Source organism: Hemicordylus capensis, chromosome 3, assembly GCF_027244095.1.
Source record: "Hemicordylus capensis ecotype Gifberg chromosome 3, rHemCap1.1.pri, whole genome shotgun sequence".
NCBI classification, from domain to species: domain Eukaryota; kingdom Metazoa; phylum Chordata; class Lepidosauria; order Squamata; family Cordylidae; genus Hemicordylus; species Hemicordylus capensis.
In genome coordinates this window covers 130,290,937-130,314,914 of record NC_069659.1, presented here as the reverse complement: position 1 = coordinate 130,314,914, position 23,978 = coordinate 130,290,937, and the positions used below count along the sequence as shown (strand labels likewise).

General features: G+C 43.9%; 1 protein-coding gene and 1 long non-coding RNA gene across 6 annotated transcripts in view; one reads left to right on the top strand and one right to left on the bottom strand.

Moving 5' to 3' along the window:
- Window positions 1–1,731: 1,731 nt before the first annotated feature.
- On the bottom strand, window positions 1,732–6,267 carry LOC128352438 (uncharacterized). Its single transcript, XR_008320414.1, has 3 exons — window positions 6,186–6,267; window positions 4,513–4,663; window positions 1,732–2,701 (listed from the first exon to the last, which is right to left on the bottom strand). It is a non-coding gene; the product is annotated as an uncharacterized LOC128352438 (long non-coding RNA).
- Window positions 6,268–6,409: 142 nt separating this feature from the next.
- Window positions 6,410–23,978, top strand: part of GABRA5 (gamma-aminobutyric acid type A receptor subunit alpha5) — a 109,651-nt gene continuing 92,082 nt past the window's right edge. The window contains exons 1-2 of one of the 5 annotated variants that reach the window (XM_053312033.1): window positions 6,410–6,538; window positions 13,412–13,566. In XM_053312033.1, coding sequence (XP_053168008.1) covers window positions 13,481–13,566 — 86 coding nt within the window. In that variant the 5' untranslated portion in view covers window positions 6,410–6,538; window positions 13,412–13,480. Of the gene's footprint in view, window positions 6,539–10,908; window positions 11,225–11,857; window positions 11,924–12,021; window positions 12,102–12,565; window positions 12,636–13,411; window positions 13,567–23,978 lie in introns of those variants that run through there. The other 4 variants (XM_053312031.1, XM_053312032.1, XM_053312030.1 and 1 more) reach the window with 4 other exon arrangements.

The window sequence follows — 23,978 nt, the reverse complement described above, 5'->3', positions numbered from 1 at the left end:
CATAATTATAGATTGATCAGTTTGAAAACTCTTTCCCCTTAAAACTACATTAATTATAGCAGTCAGATTTGTACAGCCTCAGTGGAATTTGGAACTGCAGAGTGCATTTATTTCAGTGTAACATATGCCAATAAATGCAGAAGGAAAGCACTATATTGGAGACTTCAAAATAAATGTCTCTGCAGCTTTTCAAAGGTTCTTTGTTATATTTTTCCAGTGCAGCTGCAGGCAGGATGACAGGTCAACATGAAAGCTAATACAGAATATTCTATTTGTAGAAATAATTTTGGTCACCAATCATTATTAGCTTGCAGTGCTGATCAGCAGCAGAAGTAAGAAGCCCTTACCTTGTATTCAGCCTACAGTTTAGCTAGCAACATAGGGCAATAGAATAAACATCAAAAACAAAATGAGAAGATTCATTGAGGCCTCTTGGCTGACAAAATATTGAAGCAACAGAACTAGTCAAACTAAAGGCTTCAGGAATCACAGAGTAGATAGTGGACTTAACTATTAGAGATGTGGACAAAAACTTCTCTTGAGCATTGGGCTAATTTTAATCTTATCTACACTATTTTCAACTTCCTGCAGAATCCCTTCAGGTTTTGTTTTTGTGGGGTTGAACAAGACCTCCTCAGATTCACCACAGATATTGCTTTAGGCAAAATTTGGTCACTCTTATTCCTGCAGTTGCAATCTCCAACTTCTGAATCTCCATTTCTTGGATACATGTAGGGCAGTACAATCCCAAACTTATATAATCAAAAATAAGCCCCATTGTGTACAATAGGGCTTACTGCCAGGAAAGTGTGAACAGCATTGCAACATAATATAAGCAGAAACCATTTTGTAGTACACCAGGGGCATAGCTAGGGAAGAGGGGGCCTGTGTTTGCTCCTCTCCCCGGCAGCCCCTTGGAGTGAGGGAGATAATGAAGAAAATGGGGAGGGGTGGAGCTGGGGGGCCTCAGGAGCTGGGAGCCCCAGGTTCTTTGAACCCATCCACTCAATTATAGCTACACCCCTGTAGTAAACATTCCAGGCATCTCTCTTGAGAAGGACCTCAAGGAGCTGTGCTGGGAGTGCCTTTGCCAGAGTAGACAATACTTGGGTACAAGGACTTGGCTCTGGATTTTTGCGTGCAAACATTGCTCACTATCATTCCCAGCCACCCTATAGTGGAGTGAAATTATATTGCCTGTGTTCTGGAGGGAGAGATGAAAAATGTTCCCTTTAGCCTAAGAGTTCAAGAACTGGTATATATGTGACAGAATTTCATCATCTACTGATTTCTGCCCCATTCCTTAGAACCTGATCCTCCCTAAAGACTTGGCTGTAAGAAACTGACTGATCTCCACCATTGTAACTGGGAAGGCTCAGTCAGTAAACCAATACAACTAGCTACTACCAACTTACTAGAATGTCCTTTCCATGCTAGACAGAATATATTGTTTCTGTCCAAACTAGAATGCAGTAATAAAAGAAGGAATAATAAAGGAAGGATTTCATTACTCAACTTAGCTAGCAGTTTCCTCCATTTCTAACAGGAAGATTCTGTTCAGATCCTTACTAAGGATGGGAGCACCCAAGCAGAGAGATTAGAAAAAAGGTGATGGCACAAGACTCTTAAGTGCAGATATTAGTAATAAAAGGATAGATGTTCCAGTTTAGAAAAGACTTTCACAGGTTTGAAGGCAAGATTCTTGAAGACAATGAGTTGTTTGGGTTGGGTTGTCCCCCTGATTCATTTATCAGTTACACAACAAACAGAAATTCAACTGGTGTAGAATGCAGAATAAATAATGGCAAATGTTTCACTTACTGAAATTTGTTCCTGCCATACAGCTGTTAACAGCACAGAGTCTCTGCCAGGAATAAAGATAGCAAGATGTCTGTCTTATAGTGAACAGGTTGATAGAAGCAGACTAGATCCTGAACAAATTTACTTTTCAATAAATCTAATCTATTGCATCTAAATATCCATAGTGCAACCTCTTATTATTTGGATTTTTTCTAGCTCTGGATGGTTAGGTTTACATAGGTTGGCTGGTGGTGACTTTTCTCATCACAGTGCTGTAATGATGGGTACACTGGTATACAGAAAATTAGCAAAAACATAACCAAACCTTCTATTTCTGTGATCTGGGGTTATCACCTTTACCGCCTGCTTCTGCTCCTGAGCCTTTAACCACAACTGCTGCAAAATTTCCCAGCATAATGATAGGAAAAGTGTCACCTGCTAAGGCACAATAGCAGAGCCATAACCCGCCCCCCCCCAATCTGATATTTTTGTTGTCTGAGATATTTGGAAATGCCCCAGTAACTCAGAAATATAAGGCTCTATTGTATTTCACCAGTACATGCAGAATAGTACCATACCATCTGGGAGGAACTATATTTGAAACTCATAAATCAAACTGCTGAAAAGTCAAATGAATCATTTTGCTTGGTTTCTAAGAAGGTTGCATAGCAAGGCTGGTCTAGTATCACAACGATCACAATAAAGTTCACAGTTCTGGGTTAAAAAGTGGTGAGGGTAGAATGACTGGATGTGAAGGAGGACAGGGCTTCTGTAGCTTTCATAGTTGTGCAAAAGAGGGAACTTCAGAAGGGGCAGCTTTTCTCACTTTTGCAGCAGGGGTGGCGAAAGCTGCAGTCTGAAGCGAACTCCTGTCGGTCTTCAAAGGAGGACCTTCCTTTGCCTGGAGTGAATTTATTTTGAATAAAATGTTTGTAACACAATTATATCATTCCAAAATAGCTGTCAGAAGCTACTTTATAATGTAAGTACTGAAAACATAATGGAAATATAAAACATACTGCTTAGAACCAATAGGCCAACCCATCCAGGCATGGTAATCTCTCATTTGAGCGCATGTGCTTAATGTATAAGCCCCCGCCCCCATCTCAGCCATACATTTCCCCCTGAGCAATCAATAACAAGCCATAAATGCCTAAATAAAAACCAGAATATTTATTTTATCTCTGGTATTGGAGCAATAATTGGATGACATCCAATGAAATGTATGTAGTATTTTGTCATTGATAAATTGCCTTTTGTGTCTTGCTTGTTTATTGTCACAATTACAATAGTGTGATACAATATTGAGATACGCATGTATGCCCAGATCCGAAATGTCCCCAGAACAGATTGCCAACACTAGAGGCAGGGTAAGTGCTCCACTCTCAGGTCAAATGGCCTCATTTCACATAGAGGTTCCTGGCTTCAGTGGCAGGCCTGCCAGGGAGAAAGCTCTGTGTTCTGTCTAACACTGGGTTCTATGGAACTATGGTACCCTCTAATGGTCCAGTTACCAACTGCATATATTTATGTGTCACGCTTCCTCCTAAATAACAGGAGGAAAATGCTGACAGAACAGATGGGGTTTAGCAATGTGTGCCTGTAAGCTGATATTTCTCATGGCAAGCACAATCTCCTAAAATTAAATTGATATTTATCAAATGTTCCCTTTTGCAGTGGAATGCACTTTTCACTTTTCTTCAGGAAGCTAACAGTATACATGTGCCTTGGCATTAGGCCGTTATCCAGTTTCCAGAATCATTCTTGGTAACTATTTCTCTCTCGATTTTGTTGAATGAATATTCATCTAAATTATATGCTCTGAGGAAAAGATCTGACACATTAAGAGAAATGGAAGTTGGACTAGATTAATGCTGAAACTGGAGCAGGAAACAAGACAATGGGGCTCTCTTCTGATTTAAAAACAAAAATTTTAGGCCAGCATCCTTATTTGCAAGTTTTATTTAATTAAGGAACATTTTTGCTATCTCATCTTGATGCCTAGTTAACCTACATTAGAAATCTAGGGTAAAATAAAAGCTCTGATTTAAGTCTATAAAAAGAAGGAAATTCTCATTAAAGTATGAAACGATATTCTCATCTCAGCTTAATTTGGTCAGGTGCTTCAGAACATAGGAAGCTTGCTGTAATTAATAAATACCACAATGATTTCCTTGTTGGTGTCAAAGAAGGAAATACATGATCTAGCATGGTTCAGATGGCTCCTTTGTTTTATTCCTATCTCTTTCCTGAAGAAGGGTTCTGTAAAACTTAAAGTTCTGACACCTTACCAATGTAATTGGCTAAACAGAAGTATCAAAGAACCAGCTTTGATCCTATGCAAATTACATGCACCCACAACCAGTGTTCTCTCTAATTTTTTGCATCTGTGTGTGGAATGAATTTTGTTCTGAGCGGCAGTATCAAGGTAGTATGTGTGCACGTGCATTCAGAATGGGCCTTCCTGATTCAACCTGAGCAGGATCTAAAATTAACTGAGCGGACATAAAAAAAACTTGTGAGCATGCACACATGCGCATGCCTTAGAGGGAGCACTGCCCACAACTTCTGATCAATGGGAATGTCTATGACAGCAGTTTCTAAAAGTTGGTAAATAATACAGGCCACACCAACTGTGCATTCACAGATAGGCTACAATCCAGCATAGAGTTAGTTGACTTTTTCTGTTGATATTTCTGGGTTTGTGCCTACCTGCATTGAGTTGTGGTGATTACGTTTTTCACTTGGTAATTATAACAGCCATCACTTCATTACACGGATGTGTGAAACTGCTATCACAGATCAGTTTTATCATGGATCATTCTCTGTTATCACTTCAGGCAATTATGTAACTGGGAGCAACCTGGAAGAGTTACAAGTGGTGAAACTGTGCTACTTATGAACTAGTTGTATTAAATCATCATTTTAACTACCGCTCTGACCTTTTCTACAGTGTGAGATTTTCGTGAGTAAAGAACTGGGATGCAGTGATGTCGCTGCAAATTCAGAAGGGCAGGCGCTCTCCATGACAGCCCCTATGGCCATGCCTATCCCAACAGCCAGAGAAGCCGAGAAGTACCAGCGCATCCCCCCACCACTACATGACTCCTGGGATGTAAATTGTGATTGCTAGGTGGCTTTTCATTCAGGCTATATTGGCCCTAGTTGGGTGCAGATTCTCCCTAAGTAGTTTAAGAGTCCCCCTCCCCTCTTATTTTGTTGAATTTCCCCCCAAACCTAATGACTTATATCTGCCTCCAAAAGTGTGTTTCCTCCTGGGCAAAATAAAAACAAAAACTAAGTGAGGAGTTGCTCCTCAAGCTGTCTCTCTGCCTGCCCTCCTGGGCTAGTTTCCATCTTCAATTACAGCTCTGAAATTACCATTGACATTATCAGAGGTCCATCTTATGTGTCTCTTTATTAACATCCTTCTTTTTCTTTACAAATACATTATTGCTCCATTGTCCAAAACTATTTTCAACTGGTCAGTTTTCTTACTATATCCTTACACTTTGGGATTTGAGTTCAACATGGTATCTTTAAAGTAATATCAGTATATAAATCTGCCTCTTTTTAAATTTGTATATTTTTTAGCTCATATGAAGGACATGGACAATGTGTAATAATCAGGCTCCCCTCCCCTTTTAATAATAACATAGATTCACAACAGTCTTGTAGAATATCTATAGGGTGGCTTCTGAATAGGGATGTGAGAGCCAGCTTGCTTTGAGCTGGGCCCGACATCAAGCTGGCCAGATTTGAACCAGACCAAGCCCTGGTTCTAAGAACCAGTTCACAGACTGACTTAGGTATACTTGTAAAGGGCAACCCTTGAGGATTTCCCTTTACAAGTAAAGGGGGCATCCTTAATCCTAATGGCAAAGGTGGTGGGTCAGGGAGGGTAGTGAAAGAAAGTGGCCTCCATATCATTAGGGGAGGAGGCAGGAGCTCCTCCAAACCCCCTGCTGGCCTCCCAAATGAAAGCCTGGGCTAGCTGTGGCCTGGTTCAGGCCTCTGTGCATGCACAGAGGTCATTTGTGTCACCATGCCATTACCACAAGCTGTCAGGGCTCCCTATCAGGGAGCCCCCATCTCCATCACCACCTGCAACTTCCGCTCCCTCCTCTCGCTACCCACCCGCCGCCACCAGCTGCCTTCACCATTAGGATTAGGTATGCCCCCTTTACTTCTAAAAGGGAATCTTCTAGGATTCCCTTTTAGGGATGTGCACGGAACCGGCTGGCCCAGTTCGGTTCGAGCCAGGACTGGACTCGAACCTGACCGGGCCAGTTCAGTCCGGCATCCCTCTCAACCCCCCGCCCCCTGTTCAGTTCAGTCCAGGGGCGGGGGGGTCATGGACCTTGAAAAATAATTATGTCACTTACCCTTTCCGGGGGAGTTGTTGGAGGCGAGGGGGGGGTCCCATGAGGGTTGCCCCTTCTCCACTGGCCTCAATGCAGCCCGAACTGGCTCGTTCAGGCCTTCCCCCTCGGTGAGGCGGTTATTTTGGAAGCTGTCATGCCTGCCCAATTGGCCTCTGAGAGGCCTGGCATGACCCAGGCCTCTCAGAGGCCAATTGCACAGGCGTGGAGGCCTCCAAAATGGCTGCTGCGCAGAGGGGGAAGGTCCAAACAGGCCGAAGAGCTGTCCGAACGTGCCAGTTCAGACTGCATTGAGGTGGGGGGGGGACCTCAGCGGACCCCTCCCCCCGCTGCCTCCAACAACTCTCCCAGAGGGGGTAAGTAACATTAAAAAAATTTCCCCAGAAAAATAAAATGAAATAAAAATAATAAAAAAGGTCCGCAAACCCCAGAACAGTCAGGGGGTGTTTGGTCTGGGGTCAGAGTGAACAGGGGCTGTTTCGGTTCAACCCCTGTCTGTTGAACTGAACCGGCTTGACGTCGAACCTGTTCGACATCAAGGCAGTTTGCACATCCCTATTCCCTTTAACAAGTATACCTGATGACCCAAACGAGCCTGGTTCAGCCAAGCCCGAAGCTGAGCTGGGCCAGCTTCCTCCCAGCCCATCGCCAGCCTCCAAAAGGACAGCCCGGGCCTGCTGCAACCTGGTTTGGACTTCTGTGCACATGAAGAAGCCATTTTCATGACCTCTGCACATGTGCAGAGGCCCAAACTAGGGGAGGGGCTTGGAGGATTCCCCATTGCTACCTCTTCTAATAGCACAGAAGCTACTTTCCTTTGCTACCCACCCCCAACCTGCCACCTTTACCATTAGGATTAGGGACGCCCCATTTACTTGTAAAGAGGAATCCTTGAGGATTTCAAACCAGGCCTGGTTCAAGCTGGACCAGGTCAGTTTGAATCTGGTCCGGATTTGAACCAGCTGGCCCACACACCCCTACTTCTCAATATATCACAAACAAGATATTTGAAACTGCTGTATATTTACTTTTATGAGCTTTACATGTATTTTCTTGTATGAACTTTTAAAAGAATTTTTTCACCCATAGACTGTGGTACAGTTATCCACAGTATTTTATTTTAAATAATGTAATTGAAATCTTAGCAGGTTGTAGGTACTAATGATAGCTGATGGAACGAATAGCAGAATGTATTAGTGTTGCTTTTTCATCTGTTAGCAGGGGGGGGGAACAGTAAATGAGAGCTGCAAGATAAGAAGGCACCAAAGTCAAGCCCATTTACTCCCACGAGGAAACTTGCATTGCCTGAATCTTGTAGCTAGTGCAGAAGGGATAATATTTACCCATCAACTTTCTTGGAGCGTATGGACAAACTGTCATAGAGAGATGACCTTGGCTGTCTTATATCGTTATGAAGAAGTGGTCATGGTGTGTGTATTCTAGAAAGAAAACAGTTTTTTAATTTAAAAAATCATTTCATCTTCGTTTACTATGAACAAAGTGTTCACACCTATTAAGCCACCATTACTCAAGTGACGTGTAGTGGGAAAAAGGAGGCTCCTGTGTGTTTAATAGCTGTATAGGTTTTAGCAGGTATAATTTGTCATATAAGGGGTGAGAAAAATTTGCACTTGCTGGACTTCCCTCCTGTTTATATGGTCTAAGAGGCCTGATCTCTTTGCCTCTGAGCATCTTTCTATAACATACACTTAAACATTCACACACCACTGCCCCCTTAGAAAGCTGAGTACCTTTATTCTCCCAAGGACTGGTATTTTAGCCACTGGTTTCAGCAGAAGGAGGGTTGTTTTCTTTTCACCTGAACCATAACTAGTATTTGAAGCTTGCTAAGAGTTGACCTCTTGTCAGTACTTACACCCTCAAATGAAAGGCTAGTTTTGGCATAAACCATGATTTCCTGTGAGTGGAACTCCCCACCCCACAAACAAGAAGCCTTTCATGAGGGGTACCATCTCATCTTGCAAACGTTTGGCCTACCTTATACATTCTTGGGCAGCTCTTCACATGGATTGGGCCTAGTAATATGTGGGAAATCTCCATGCTGGCATGGCCTCCTTAGCTACTAACACTGGCATGGAGATCTTCTACACAATGGAGGCCCATCCAGAGATGAATTGCTTAGATATGCTACAGGGGTTGTATGGAGACCATGTAACACAAAAACAGTTTAAAGCATGACCCGGCCATACAGGGTCTGACTGCGCAGGTGGGGCAATCTCTAAAATGGTCACCGCGCCGGGGAATAGGCCTAGGAAAGGGCCGAAGAAGCCCAAAATGAGTGATTTTATTAAAAAACAGAAGGCTGGTGTGGGGGGAGAGGGAACCTCCATGGACCCCCCACCACCTTGGAGAAGCCCCTGGAGTGGATACATTTTTTAAAAAGACAAAATTTAGTATTTTTACAAAAAGGCTCAATGAACTGCCCCCCCCCCCCCCAAACTGAGCCAAACCAGGGGCATGGTTTGAAGGTGGCAAAAACAAACTGGCCCAGTCTGGTTTGAATTTGAATCAAACTGGGCCAGGTGGTTTTTTATTTGATGCTAGGGCCTTCTGCATAGAAAACATGTTCTCTAGCATGGCGGTATCATCCTTGCCTCCAGGATTATGGAGGTCATTGGTTAATAAGAATTCTGCAACATCAGGCTAATTCCTACCTAGAGAATTCATCTTCTAATTCCAGATCTATGCTGGTCTATGACCATAATAAAGATTGACTGATTTTTATTATTTATTTATTTTACATTTTTATATCCCACTCTTCCTCCAAGGAGCCCAGAGCGGTGTACTACATACTTAGGTTTCTCCTCACAACAACCCTGTGAAGTAGTTTAGGCTGAGCGAGAAGTGACTGGCCCAGAGTCACCCAGCTAGTCTCATGGCTGAATGGGGATTTGAACTTGGGTCTCCCCGCTCCTAGTCCAGCACTCTAACCACTACACGAGGGCAGGCTATGGCTGAAGAAAGGTAATGCACTCTATACACACATAGAAGCACTCCTTATTTTTATTTTAAATGTTTCAAGGCTTCAGATTTGAAGGCAGTCATTTCCCTTGCACCTCCACCAATGCTGAAAACAATCTCCATAGCACAAAACTGGAGAAGCCTAGATGAAGTTAAGTCCTGGTGTGGTGGAGGAAAAGGCAGCAGTAGAAAAGATGATGATCATGGCTTTGGATACAGTGCAATCCTGCAATTGCCAATTGTCTTACATTTAATATCAGACACAACTTCTAGCATTCTCAGAATTGTGCCTTTCTTTTTTTAAAAAACAAATGCCCTTACCTGCAAAAGCAATCTGGGGAAAAGGAGGGCAATGCTAAGTGATAAATGAAAAGCAGGGGATAGTGGCAAGGCTGAGCAACATTTCCAGTGCTCTGGAGGTGGGGCTCACTCACTGTCTGAATAGTGTTGCATCATAAGAAGGCATGTGCACATTTGCTTAAACTCAATTCTGCACGATTCCAGATATGAGTGGTGCAGAATTCTGATTCCTTTTTAAAAATTCAGATGTGATTGGCAGCCTAATCCTCTTTTTAAAAAAATGTTACTCAGAAATAAACCCACTAAGTTCTAGGAGATGACTTCCTAGTAAGCATGTTTGGGGTTTCAGCTTCAGGATTAGGAACTCCCCCCCCCCACCTCATCCTTTTCTAATTTGCCATTAGGATAGTTCCCCCCCAGTCTTGGATTCCTTTCTGTTCCTGCAGTAGCCATTGTGTTGCTGTGGTATTCCTGCACCTCTCTCCCTTCCTGAAATGATAAGCCTTTATTATACTGCTTTTGCCCACAGAGGAGGAGTTATGTAAGCAAACTATAGGAAGTACCATGGCAATAGAATATACGGATAAAGAAGCACCTGAGAAGGAGAGTTTGAGGGTACTACCACCTGGTTGGAGAAATCATCTGGCAGACCTACAACACAATCTGTTGAAGATAATGGGAAAACTCTCATTTATTTCAAGAGATCTGGGTGGTATGTTTGGTTACTAGTGCCACTTAAATCTCCTATATTATCCTGTGATTTAAACCTCAAGGCCGCTACATACACTGCTTTGTGTTTTATGTACACATGTGATATAGGTAGTGTACTGTATGCATGTGGCAAGGATGCATTTGCAGTATGCATTATATGGGTGCCCATGTCAAGAGAGGGGGGATTGAACACAGTCCCGACTGCATGTGCAGTCACAAACATGATTACTCAGAAGCATAGTCCCGCTGCATTCAATGGGAATGGATCTATTGCAGCCTAAGTGAGAGCAAAGGAGTACATCTAGGTATATATAGGTTTGTAGCCCCAGTGGTAAGATGTATTTGCCACGGTATGATTTTTGAAAACAATCTGACTCCCACCACCGTAAAGCATTTTGCACACTGAGAACTGCTGCTAAAAATAAATTCAAATCACAGGTGTATCTACATCCACACTGTGCAGTCAAGTTTAGCCAAATTTCTGAACATCTTACATCCAAATACGTGGGAAGGTCCTCCCCATTCGAAAGACAATAACACAAGCCATCCACTGCCTTCGGAATCCCCCTTCCTAGAAATAATACACAATTTAGGAAGCGCTTGCCTTAGCAGTCTAGCGCTCTCCTGTGTAAAGAAAGGGACGCAGTGATTAATATGGGCTGTTTCTGCCATGCGTGCAGCGGCCTCTACTGGCCGACATCTGCTTGGCAGCCATTCTGCTACAAGCCTAGAAGAAGCCATGTGGAGGATACAGGGGGAAGACTAGGGGTGACGGGAAAGACCAGGGGTGATTTGGGGAAAAAGAAGGAGAAGGAGAAAGAGAAGGAGCGAAAGGAGCGAGAAAACGCCGTGCAGCCTTGGAAAGAGGGTTGCTGCTTGGATCGTAGCAATTAACGTCCTCCGGTCAGGCTTTTTTGGCGTCGGGGTCGAAGATGTGTTAATAACAGGCGCCTGGATTTCATCGGCAAAGCCCAGGGAAAAAAGAAAAGCGGGGAGAGAGAGAGAGGAAATTCACACGGAGGTGCTCCATCCCTGGACCCCAGCAGTTGGTAAGCCGTGAGGTTTTATGAGTTCTGTTTCAACTCGCAGTAGGATTTGCGCAATTCCACCAGGGGATGGCTACCAAATGGAGAGCCAAGAGCGGCAAGAGAGTGACCCGCGCAAGAACAGGAGAAGGGAACCTAGCGATCTTGGAGGCAAGTCACACGGTGATCTTTCCCCGACCGGCGGCGAAAACCAGGCCAGCAGGTCGTCAGAAGCAAACTTCCTTGGCCGACCTGCGCACATTCGCGCAGGGCTTTGCGCTCCCTGGTGATCCGAGATGAGTATGAGGTGCGGGGGGGCGGGCGGAGGTGGCAGTGAGGCCGGCTTGTTCCCTTCCCTTTCGCTAGCGCGATCCGATGCACGTTTCCTCGGAAGTAAATGGCACTGAGTTCAATGGGACTGATTCCCAGGCAAGTGTGCGTGTGCTTTGGATTGCAGCCTCAGCTCAAGGGGAGGCCGGGCAGCTTGGCTAGCCAGGGCGGCGGAGAGCAGGGGACACTTCGGATCTTCTGCAGGAGTTTGCAGGAGTTGTGTGCATGCATGGCAGGGCCAGAGAGCGTCGGGAGAGAGCGAGGCGCTCGACCGGCTTCATTGCAGCGCGCGGCGCTCAGTGCAGTAGCAGCAGCAGCAGTGACAGAAGCAGCAGCAATTGCAAGACACCTCGAAGGCGCCGGCTGGGGCTGCATGCGAGGATCTTGCTGCGGGTATAGCGATCTCTTTGGGACCGGCGGGGCGGGGGGGTGGGGGTGGCAGGGGCATGCATGCACCCTCGGCGGGGAGCTGTGGAGTGGGGTACGGCGGGGAGGATCTGTGTTCGGAGTGGTTGCGTGTTAATTCCAGGGTAAGAGAGCGATGGAAGCAGCTGCTGGAGGAAGGCTGGAGGTAATAGAATGCTGCGGCTCTGCAGTGCCCTCTTTCTCTGGCCAAGGGAGGGAGGTGAAGGGGCCGGGGGAAGATCCGACAGTGGTGGGCTGGGACGGACCTCCTTACACCAATCCCCCTTCTATCCAAGGCGGGAGCAGCTTTTCCAGCTCTGAGAGGCAGGAGGGGGCCGAAGACCAGCTAAAAAGGAGGGGAGGCAAGGGAGCCCCCGCAACCAGTAGGGTTTTCTTCCATCTGTACTTCCGTTCCAACTGAATTTAAAACAAAGCTTCATCCATTGATCCTGCATTTTGTAGTCACCTGAATATATCCAGGGATAGATGGCCACCACACCACTTTGAAAAGAAGAAGAACTGCACAGCCCCGCTCTTGTTGTGTGGCGAGAGTGCATTGCATTCTTAGATTTAGTTGCACCGAATGCGAAGTCCCAGGTAGAAGAAAACCGGCTAAGAGTTAGCTGCCTTGAAAGGTGTCCTTCCTTCATTACAATTTAATAATGATGATGATCACCATCAGGGACAAAACTAAGGAAAGGTGAGATCGTTCTCTCAAATATAGTCACCCATGATCTGCTGTTTGAATCACGCAGGCAGGCAGGCATCCAAGGAGTGCCACTCAGTCTTGCAAGCAGGTATTGTTGCCATGCCTCCCCTCACCCCCAGTGTGTCGTTAAGGTGCTTTGCAGGAAATAAGGCCTTTGTTTTATTGATAAGCATTCTTTGTATTGGCACCCTGAATTTCAAAATGTATTATCAGCTAGCTTTTAAGGAAATAGTCACAACACAGTAATTCCATAGATCTCAATCCCTATCTATCTATCTATCTATCGTGTTCATCCTTACACAATATTAAAGGTTGTTTTTAAGAAAGGAAACATTGCGTACATTTTCCGCCCTTTTTACGTGTTGGTTTTGCAATGGATGTTCCTTCCCATCTGAATGCTGTGAATGTCTTACTTTCTATCTTGACTGCTCGGTGAATCCGAGATCAGATATACCATTTATATCAATGCATCTCTGGAAATTCATTTGATGATAGGTAATTAGTTGCAACAGCAACAAAGATCCCCAATACAGTGCACTAGAGTCTTCATTATCCAAGCAGCTGAGGATATCTTAGTTTGTGTCCTTCAGGTAGAGAAATGCTCACAACAACCTTATGTAAATTCAGCTTCCCATCAATCTGAAGTTTAGGTTATCTGAATGTTTCACTATCCCCTTAGTGAGTTGGACAAATGATATCTTGCATGATAGCTGGCCTGTCTGATATCTTAATACTTAGTGCATTTCTACCTCTCTTGCCCAATGCAGCTTCAGAACAAAGGTGGCAAAAGTACACCCCTGCAAAGTCAGCTGCTCCTAATAATAACTTCACTGGGGATGGACAATGGGATGTTCTCTGGTTTTATCATGATCAAAAACTGCTTCCTGTTCGGCATTTCCATGAGTTTAGCCAGTCATTTTGGGTAAGTTGCCACTTGGTGGTTTTGTTTAAAGAAAAACACCTTTACATGTTTTCTTAAGTTACATGTTTAGTTAAGTTTTTTTTTTAAAAAAAATAATGATAATCAGAAAGTGTTCAGAAAGGAGTCAAGAGGAAACATCCTAATGCACATTTGATACAAAGGAAATCAGTGGTAGAATACTGGTTTTTGAAAAATCAGGATTGAACCCTTACCCTGAGCAAACTTTCAGTCTCATTTTTCCCTTCTGTGAGATAGAAGCAACATGAGCCTAGCATATGGAGAGCTTCTGAGCACAAGTAAGACACAAATTCTAGAGCACATGGCACATTGATAAACAGTGGTGTTGTTGTTATTCCTTCCCCACCTGTCCAGCTGTAAAACAGAAAAGGATGTGAGAGCCATAAAGGATTCTGGCCCTTGGGATACAGTGTGGCTTTGAATAGTATAATTAAGCAATAGTAGATGGTGAGTGATTTGCTCATCTGTCACTCCTGTACCATCTAGAAGGGAAGCTCACGTATTAGCAAGATCCATGTGTTCTTTGTGCATCAGACTGCATGGCTGCAAGGCAGATGCGCCTCCTTCACACATTGTCTGGAAGAGGAAGTCACCAGCCCAGAGCAAATGTCCAAGGCGCATGTGCTTTGATGTTATATATTACTGGTTCTTCTTGAAATGATTGTAACATTAAACTCAGGCATTGTTTCATTCTTGAGAAATTGCTCTTTTAAAACGTGTGTCAGTGACTGAGTTTATTACTAAAATAACATTAAAAAGAGTCAGGTTTGTGTTCTGCTAGTATTTTCCTGGGCTGGGGTCGTAATGATTGTCATCACTATATAGAATGCACCTGAGAGTGAGAGTGCTGATGGATTTTGAGTCCTAGGTTAGCTTAAAAAAAATGGAGATGCTGTTATGACAGTGGGTAATAAAAGTAACAGATTTTTAAAATGGTTTCTCTTCTCCCTAGCAAGTGTTTACAAATTCAGAAAAAGATAGGATTTGTTTATCTGCTACATTTTTATCTGGCTTACATGAAGGAGCTCTAGATGGCTACAGGGTCCATTTTATCCTTACAACAGCCCTGTGAGGTAGGTTAGACTGGGAGATAGTGAGTGGCCCAGGGTCACCATGTGATGCAGGAGATGGCAGAGGGAGGGGGAAATCCTCTAACAGATGGTGCTTCTGACCTATTTCAGTTGATTCTCCCTGTAGACTCTCAATCCCACCACTTCCTTCTGATTGGTACCCCGACCTTCGGATAAGCTTTTTGGAGGCACAGAGGACTGGTGTCATGATGGGAGGGGGAAGTTCCCCTGTCTGAAATTCCTTCCGCTTGCATAAGATTTGGATGCAAACCATAATCTTTTGTTTTGATGATAAAACCTTCCATTTAACTCTTCTGTTCAACTTCCACCACAACCATGTTCTCATAAGGTGGGATTTGCTGCCTTGTCCACCTTGGTCCGTTATCTAAAATATAGGGAATACTTGTCCACATTATAGGGCTGTGTGAGGGTTACTGAGAAAATGTATACAAAACCTTGAGGCACTCTAGTGTTATAAACTGTAGTGGTCATAGTAGTATGATATTTGTCTGAATCCTGCAATTCTATTTGGGAAATAGGCAATTTCCCCCCAGCTCTCCTCTAGTTTTGACACTTTTTTTTACTAGGGATATCTTACTTGTGTGATATAAAGAAAAGCATATTTTAAAGCTACTTTCTTAGTGTGGGGCAGGGGTTCGGAGCTCTGGCAGTGTTGCAATTAATGATGCAGCCCCAGATGACTTTAGTGGGAATTTTAATTTAAAGAAGACATCTATTTTACTTTCTGAATGCACCATCGCAATTTTCTCAGAGCTTGGTAAACTTCTTATTTTTACTAATACAGTGTTACAACATTTAGAGGCTGTTTAGGGAGATGCCCCAGGCAAGATTAGGCTGTTCGTAAGAAAGAGCGGGATCCTTGCGGATCCCTCCATTCCCTGCCTGCCTGACTCTCTTAATGAACCTAGCTTTTGGCCGAGGTCTCACACCTTTAAACTGGCTACTGGGTATTGTGTGACTCCTTGGGCTGCATGCCTGATGGGTGCATAGAGCACTCGTGGGTGGAGGGTGGGTGGGAATCCCCAATGCAACGCACGTGCCACGTGTTACAATGAGGGATGCCTGGAGGCAGGTCAACAAGTTCCTGCCCTGCTCCATGCTTCACGGAGCTGCATGGAGCAGGGCTGCCCATGTGGGCATGTGGAAGGCGTGCCAAAGTGGACCTGCTTGGTCATCTAGGGGGAAGGTCAGGTGAAAGCAGCCTTCCCCCCACACCATCTCTACCTGGGGAAATCGGGTGAATCACCCCCCTGATAGGGATGTGCACGGAACCATTTGGCACTCCCTTCCTGGAGCACCAAACCAGTTCCGTCCACCGGCGTTTAAACTGGTTCGGAGGGCAGGGGGTTTGCTTTAAATGACAGGGAAGGCACTGCCTACCTGTCAGCCCCAGCCCCGCCACTTCCCTCCTGTTGCACTCTCCAAAAAATCAGGCGTGCTGGGCTGCAGCGTTCCTGCTTGCAGCCCCAGAAGCGTTGCCACACTCATGGCACATTGCCTGCATGCCGGCCATGAGCGTGGCAACGCTGCTGGGGCTGCAAGCAGGAGCACTCCAGTGCGCCTGCTTTTCTGGAAAGCGCCGGCAGGGGGAAAGCAGTGGGGTGGGGGCTGACAGGTAGGCAGCACCTTCCCTGTCATTAAAAGCAACCCACCCACCCCCACACACCCTCCTAGGAGTGCACAGACCGGTTCTACACCCCTACCCCCACCCCTGGTCAAACTCTGCATTCCCAGTAACAACCAAGCCAGATATTACAGACATTTGGAACACTGGTGGACCTCAGTGTCTCAGCTGTCAAAAAGACTTTTGTATTGTATCTGACAATACAGGTAGCCCTTGTTATCTGCGGTCTCAGCACTTAACGGTTTCGTATATCTGTGGTTCATGGGGCGAAAATAGGATTATTTTTGCTCATCTGTGTTTCTTGAGTGGCAGGAAATGATTTCTGACATCATTTCCTGCTGCCATGTTGTAGTGCTGAATCATTTTGTGGCTCTTTTATGCAAAACAAACAAACAAATAAAAAACAACCCAAAAAAACCCAAATCCCCAAACCACCAAAGATTTAAAAAAAAAGAAGGATTTGGAAGTTTGGGGGCATTGCTGAAGAGTTGGAGAGCAAGATACTGTGCTTATTTCTGCTCTCTCCCCACCACCACCCTGGGCTTTTTCTTGTGATTTTCAGTTCACTTCAGTGTGCTTAGGAACCTAACCCCCCATTCCCCATAGGTTAAATTCTCTTTATTCGCGGTTTCATTATCCATGGAAATAGGTGGGAATGGAACCTTGTGAATAAAGAGGGCCTCCTGTATTGTATCTGACACATCCACCCCAGTTCTTCAGCTGATGAAATCCCAAAACAAACTGAAATAGAAGCCAAATGCCTGGAGGCTTTATTGCAAAACTCCCAGGAGACCTTAACAGAAAGAGAATATCCGTGGTAGCTGGCTTTGTGGGTTTTCATAAAACCGTGCCGTCCACTCCGTGCTCCCCAAAAGACCGACCTTGTCATAGTAGTCTGGGACAGTACACCAGTTACAGGATGTGCAGTGTTGGGAGAGCAAGTGGCCCAGAGGAGAGGAAGACACACAAGGATTCCCAGCCACATTCTCATGTGGCTGGGAGAAGCTAGGATGAGTCGGGCTGGGGCAGAAGAGGAAGGGCAAGTGCTGGGTTGGCCAGGCAACCAGGATGTGCTTCAGTACAATCATTGGTTCTCTCTGGAAGGGACATGTTGATCTGACTGGCAGAGTGACGCTTGATGGTGTTCTTGCGAGACCAGAAGTATCAATGGCAGTTCACAGTCTTGGGAGGGGACAGGTGTGGTATGAGCAGGGTGCTCTGGCTCTGGGAAGCACAGTCGCTCAGAGGGAAGAATAGGAGAAGGAATGAGGAGAAGGCCAACCTTGACCCCGTAGCTAGGGGGCCAGAGTGGGCTCATCTCCCCTAAACGTTTCTCTGCTTGTTTGTGTGTTTTGTTTTTACACATTTTATATCCCGCTCTTCCTCCAAGGAGCCCAGAGCAGTGTACTACATACTTAGGTTTCTCCCCACAACAACCCTGTGAAGCAGGTTAGGCTGAGAGAGAAGCGACTGGTCCAGAGCCACCCAGCAAGTATCATGGCTGAATGGGGATTTGAACTCGGATCTCCCCGCTCCTAGTCCAGCACTCTAACCACTATACTATGCTGCACTCCCCATTTCCCCCCAAACAAATTTAAAATAACTGAAAGTTGCTTGAATTTGTTTTTAAAAGCCAGATAAGCTGCCTTCCTACTTCTTTTTTGTCCCCCCGCCCCATCACAGTCTTTAGATTAGCTATGAGCCCTGGCCAACAACCTTCCCTTTTGGCTGAAGCATTGTCAGGGAGTACAGATGGGCTTGGCCCTGACAAGGAGATAAATAGTAGTCCACTATTTACTGTTATGTGTTCCTGGGCAAATTTGAACCACAGATATAAACTGGTTTAATAGTTATATTATCTCCTCAGGAAACCTTGGGAGTTGTAGTTCTGTGTACTAGACTTGGCTCTTTAGGGGGGATTTTTCAGCAACATCACCACACTACAATTCCCAGGATTCTTTGGAGATAAGTGGCTAAACTGGTATTAAATTGATCTAAGTTGTAGTATGGTCTCTACACCAGTTCAGTGATCTTATGCAAAACAGTAGTCACAAAGCACCATATACTCTACATGGATGGTGCTATATAAACCAGAATTATTATGTTCTGCTGCTTCCTCTGCTCCACAATCTAACTCCCAGTCCAAATATTGCTTTGTGTGTACATTATTATATTGAAGAGGATATTAAGCAAATCCTAATGGGCATGTTTACTCTAGATGAATGAAATTAAAGGAGATGAGCTTTCCAAATTTTAAGAAGTATCTCAGAAAGAAGAGGAACAATAAATGTGTACCCCAGATTTGGGGCATTTAGTCAAGAAAATGGAAGCTGTTGGTTTAAAGCTGCAGGGAAGTGGATGTAATTAAATGTATGGAAGAACTTCCTAGCCTTAAGAGTAGCTTGGGGTATGACAATAATGCTGGGGTGGTGGGTAGGTGTCAGATGTCAGGCACTCTGAGCCAAGGACAGGCAAGAAATTGGGTGTGTGGGCCTCAAGTGACATGTTTCCATGACTGAGGGAATGCAGCTGAGCTGGGAGCTTTATAGAAGGCATTGGTATGGGATTGGTGCTCTGGGATCAGCTGATTTCCAGGACCAGTAGGATTCTGGGCTGTGGTTCTTGGGCACCGGCTTAAACTGCCTGTAGTTCTAGCTCTTGCCAGCAGCTCCATTGGTGAAGGCATTGGGGAAACAAGACCTGATCTGCAGAACTCTAGTCTGAGCCCAGTAGCACTATCCTATTTTAAAGCAAGAAAGAGACTGAATGATCCACATGACTTCTTTCCACTGTTATGATTCTTAGTGCAAGCCGTCATTTCCTTGATGATATTACACTTCGGTGTGTGTGTGTAATGCAGCACTGTGAAAATGAAGTGGGAATTTGTGGCTGTTCACAACGGATGATGCAGTAGAACCATTCCAGTCCTCTGCTTCTATTGAATTCCTAAACGCAGTGGCCAGACCTAGGGACATTAGCCCTTTTGTATGATTTATACTAGCTCAACAGAGCTTGGCAATCATTCTGCATTGTGCCATTTGTCCGAAAGGTTTTAGCAAAACATGTTAAATCTGATAAAACTTGCTGAACAAATCCCTTGTAATCAACTGCAGGGTAAAGTTCTCAGTTCACTGCAATGTTGGCTGTAGACTGTTCTGATGCTCAACTCTCGGCAATGCAGGGATGTGTTAAAAGTGTGAATAATATCAGCGGCGGGGGGGGGGAGCTGTCTTTATAGCTGTGGTTTAGTAACTAGCTTGTGAAATGTTTGGGGATTCCTCAGCCATGTCGTATAGAGTAAATCTTTGCAAGGTATAGGCACTCAGTATAGCCACTTGACACATATACTTGCCATTTGTCACTACCAGGCACTTCTGTAATATTTTTTTGTTTTGTTTTATGGTGTATTTTGTAAAAGTATAAACAGAGATTAAAATATACCATAAGAGACCGAAACATAATTTTCTGGGTCATTGTAGAATCTGGAGAGACCCTTTTATTTTAAAATAATACTGCACAGCTGAATTTTTTGCAAACAACTAGGATGGCCTTATTGGCCGAGGAGCAAAATAACACCCAGGAAATAAATAAATAAATAAATAATGTGCTTAGAGAGAGCTCATTGTCAATTTGGCAATGTTTCAAATTACTAATTTTGGAATGTAGATTTCAAAATAAATTGACAATGTTCCTGCCAGATTAATTTCCCCTTTAGATTTAATATTGTAGTGTTCTCACAGCAAAATTGCTAATGTATCTCTATTTCCTTATCAGAAATCAAGTCTCAAAGTAATATGCATATATTATTCTTGGGAAGACTTGATTCTGAAGAGCAGGAGAACTTGCTATGGGCCTGTGTTTGAAATTCACAGCTAATTACCTAGATTTGAGCATGCATTCTCCCCACATTCATCTATACACTAAAAGCAAAGTCCACCTAGAATCTATACTGGGGGTTTTGTTTTTTAAAAGAGGTGGATATCCACATGCAAGTGCAATTTGGATGAGAACTTTGACAATTTAAGAGAGAAGAAAACTCCTCACAAAATGAATTTCTTCTCTGCTCAAAAGGTTTGGGTGAATCAGAGACCCAAGTCAGGTGTGTGTGTGTGTGTGTGTGTGTGTGTGTGTGTGTGTGTGTGTGTGCTCCAGTGAGATCCTGTGCTCAGGTTACCCCATTAACTTTTTTTGCAGAAAATGGACTTGCCCATGCATAGTATTGTACACTTAGACATTCTTTCTTCATTGAAATGAAAGGGGGCACATTTTGTAAGTGGGGAAGCTTCATGTCTGTGTTGAAATTGCTGCATCCATAAGCAGCAAACAATATTGTGGAACCATAAAGTCTAACAGATTTATTGCAGAAGACACTTGTTAGTCTTTGACATGCCATAAGACTCTTTGTTGCTTTTGTGGCAACAGACTAGCATGGTTGCTTCTCTGAAATTTACATCCATAAGGAATCAGTGGATCAGGATGAAAATGTACCAGCTTTTGGGAAGCATAATTAGGTGACCCAATCCAGCAATCCTCTTATACATGCTACTGGGACATTGCATACATAAGCCAGATGTTCTGTGGGTGTAATCCTCATGAAATCTTGCTGCACACAGAAAATGAGCAGATCCATGATTTTGTCTTCAGAAGCCCATGCGGCTGCTGTGCACGGGAAAGAATGGAATCCTATGACTCTGGGATCTGTTTCTGTATCCACGAGGTATTGGCATACAAAAAAGATTGCAATGATGATGCAGTGCAAATATTCTTTCCTCCTAAACAGACTTCCCACATTTTTCATGCAGATGCAAATGCATAGCAGAATCAATATTTCACATGCCTTTTGTTGTTTTTATGTGCTAAATGCTCTACATCAGGGTTTCTTAACCTTGGGCCTCCAGATATTGTTGGACTACAACTCCCATCATCCCCAGACATGGCCTTTGTGGCTGAGGATGATGGGAGTTGTAGACCAACAACATCTGGGGGCTCAAGGTTAAGAAACCCTTCTCTACATCATGGCCAGGAAAACACCATAAGAAATTGGAAAACAAAATTAAAATTCAGAAACGCAAATCAAAGGCGAAGAGTGTAGGCTAACTTAGCAGAGATCCAGGGGTGTAGCAAAGCTGTATTGGGCCCTGGGACAAAAAAGTGAAGATGGGCCTCCTCGGTCCCCTGCCTTCTTCTCCTGCTCCCCTATTTCTTTACTATGAAGAGTGAGCTATCATCTAGCTAGAGGCCTCCTTTCCCTCAGGGGCCCAGGGACATTTCCTCCCCCTTCTCAATTATAGCTTCACTCCTGCAGAGACCTACATAAATCTTTCCATAGGCATCAAAGTTTACTTTGTCATTCCATATTTATCAAGTAGGCTTGAGTTTGGATTCAGGAGGACTTCTTCTCGCAATATATTTGTTGTACTTGTGTTTGGATTCTAGAGTATGAGATATATAACTTGCCCGTTAAATATGATGACTGGGTGCATGTGTAGCAGGGCTGGGGAAGACCTCTGTCTGAGAGCCTGGAGATCTGCTGACAATCAAAGAAGGCAAAACTGGGTGTAAGGGGCCAATGGTGGCAGTTTGGATATAATATTTAATTTGCACGACCCAAGCCAGGTATAAAACCTAAACTAGTAGTCAAATACCAGCACTGGACATAAACATGGAGTAGTAGCTGGCAAAGTGCAGGCCAGAAGGCAGTTTTTAACCTTGCCAAGTCAAATAGCATGAATAAGCCTGGATACAGAAACACACTTGACACACGACAACTCCTACAGCAGTTAACTAGCCACTGTTGTGTTGTTCTGGACACATCGGGAGACTTTTGCTCTTTGGTCAAAAGCTGAGCTCTGAGGCCAAAGGCCATTCAGAAAACATCTAGTAGAACTCTTGTTGCCATAGCAGTACTGAGATTATCCCTTAATGGGCCAGTTCAGACAATACATTTGCTGGCCCCCTCAGAATCCTATGGGGGAGAAGCATGTATGCACTAATCTCCCCCTTCTTGGTGTGCTGCTGTTCCACTGTAATAACACATGAGGGGTAATTCATTCGAATCATCCTCATTGCATGATTTGAACTCTACTTTAAAGTAGTACATATCCCATGTGTGCTTGCTCCATTGCATAATCATGTGGGAGCAATTAATCGTGCACTGAGAGACAATTAGGAGCAATGCCCTCCCCTATGATTAGGCAAATATCTCAACAATACTGAGTGAGATCTTTTTACACATTCTCACATAATTCTGAGGGGTTCAGCAGATGTATCAGCCGAATAGGCCCATTGACACGGCTGCTGTATACACAGATTTCTCAGTTTCAGATTTACTTTTACACTCAGATTTAAGGAGAAAAAGTTCAGTTTCACAGCAGTAGGACCCGCAGTTTTATGTATCTCATCTCAGCCACTGAATCTTATATATGCCCTAGGCTAGGTGGCCAGATTTCATGAAAGATAGGGCTCCTGTGCCTTTAACAACTGCGTAGAAGAGAGAATTTTAGCAGGTGTTTTTAATTTCTTTCTTTCAATCTGCACTGCTAAAATTTGCTTCACTATATGAGTATTTAAAGTACAGGACCCTTGTCCATCATTATATCTGTTCACCCTAGACTCTCTCTCTCTGTGTATGTGCATCTGTCTGTCTATCTGTGTTGTGAAATGAGCTAGTTTCTCTTCTTATTTGGAGGCTTCTGTGTGGTTCTGATGTCTCAACACAAAGAAATGAATTAAATGCTTGGGAGCCTATTTCATTCTAAGTCATGCAAAACTATATCCAAAATGTTTCACATATATTATCTCATTGTCCATCCCTACCTCACTTACACTTTTGCTCCATTGTCGTTCATTCGCTGGAGCTGGACTCTAGTTCCATAAGGGCTGCTGTTTATAGTATGTATACATATATCCCACTTTTGCTTCTGGTGAGCAAGTTTGACAGGTTTTAGTATTGTTCAAAACCTGTTTGACCAGGGGCAATCATGGGACAAAGTGTATACCATATGTGTACACCATAGGAAGCAATGTTTCTCTGGAACTGTTTTCAACTTCCTTTAAAAAATGCTTGTTTGTCTCATGCCATTTCCTTCCTTTTAAGAAGACATTTTCAAATATTATCTCTCTCTCTCCCTTTTTTAGCTTTGCTTTAGTTCAGTGAGTAAGAAGCAGATTTTCTCTGTGGATGAATAATAAATAATTTCCAGAGTTTTGATAATATCTCTCTGTTAGTGAGACACACTCTCCATCATTGTAGACTTCTGCACTATATGAGATCCTTCTTTGCAGAAATACAATATATCCATCTCAAAACAATCAGCAATAAGGAGAAACAAGAATGGACCCACAACAAAATGTTGCAATATGTCCCCAGTGTGCAAGTGTTAATATGTGGTTGAGCATGGTGAAGAAGAAAAAAGACAGCAACAAAGACAGGAGTGCATGCTCTGACTTGGGTCTTACTTCATATGCAACTTTTATTCTTTCTGTTTTCTGGGTGTTTTTGTGGCAATGAGATGGGACTTGTGAGCAGTCCCAGCTCCTTTTCAAAGTTCTTCCCCCTCAGAAACACAAAGCACAAATGGCTGAGAGTTTTACACATCTTTCCCGCTCAGAAGCAGAAGTGCTTGTCTTGAGGGAATGTTCTTTAAGCTAATAAATTTCCCAGCATTTTTGTTCAAGCC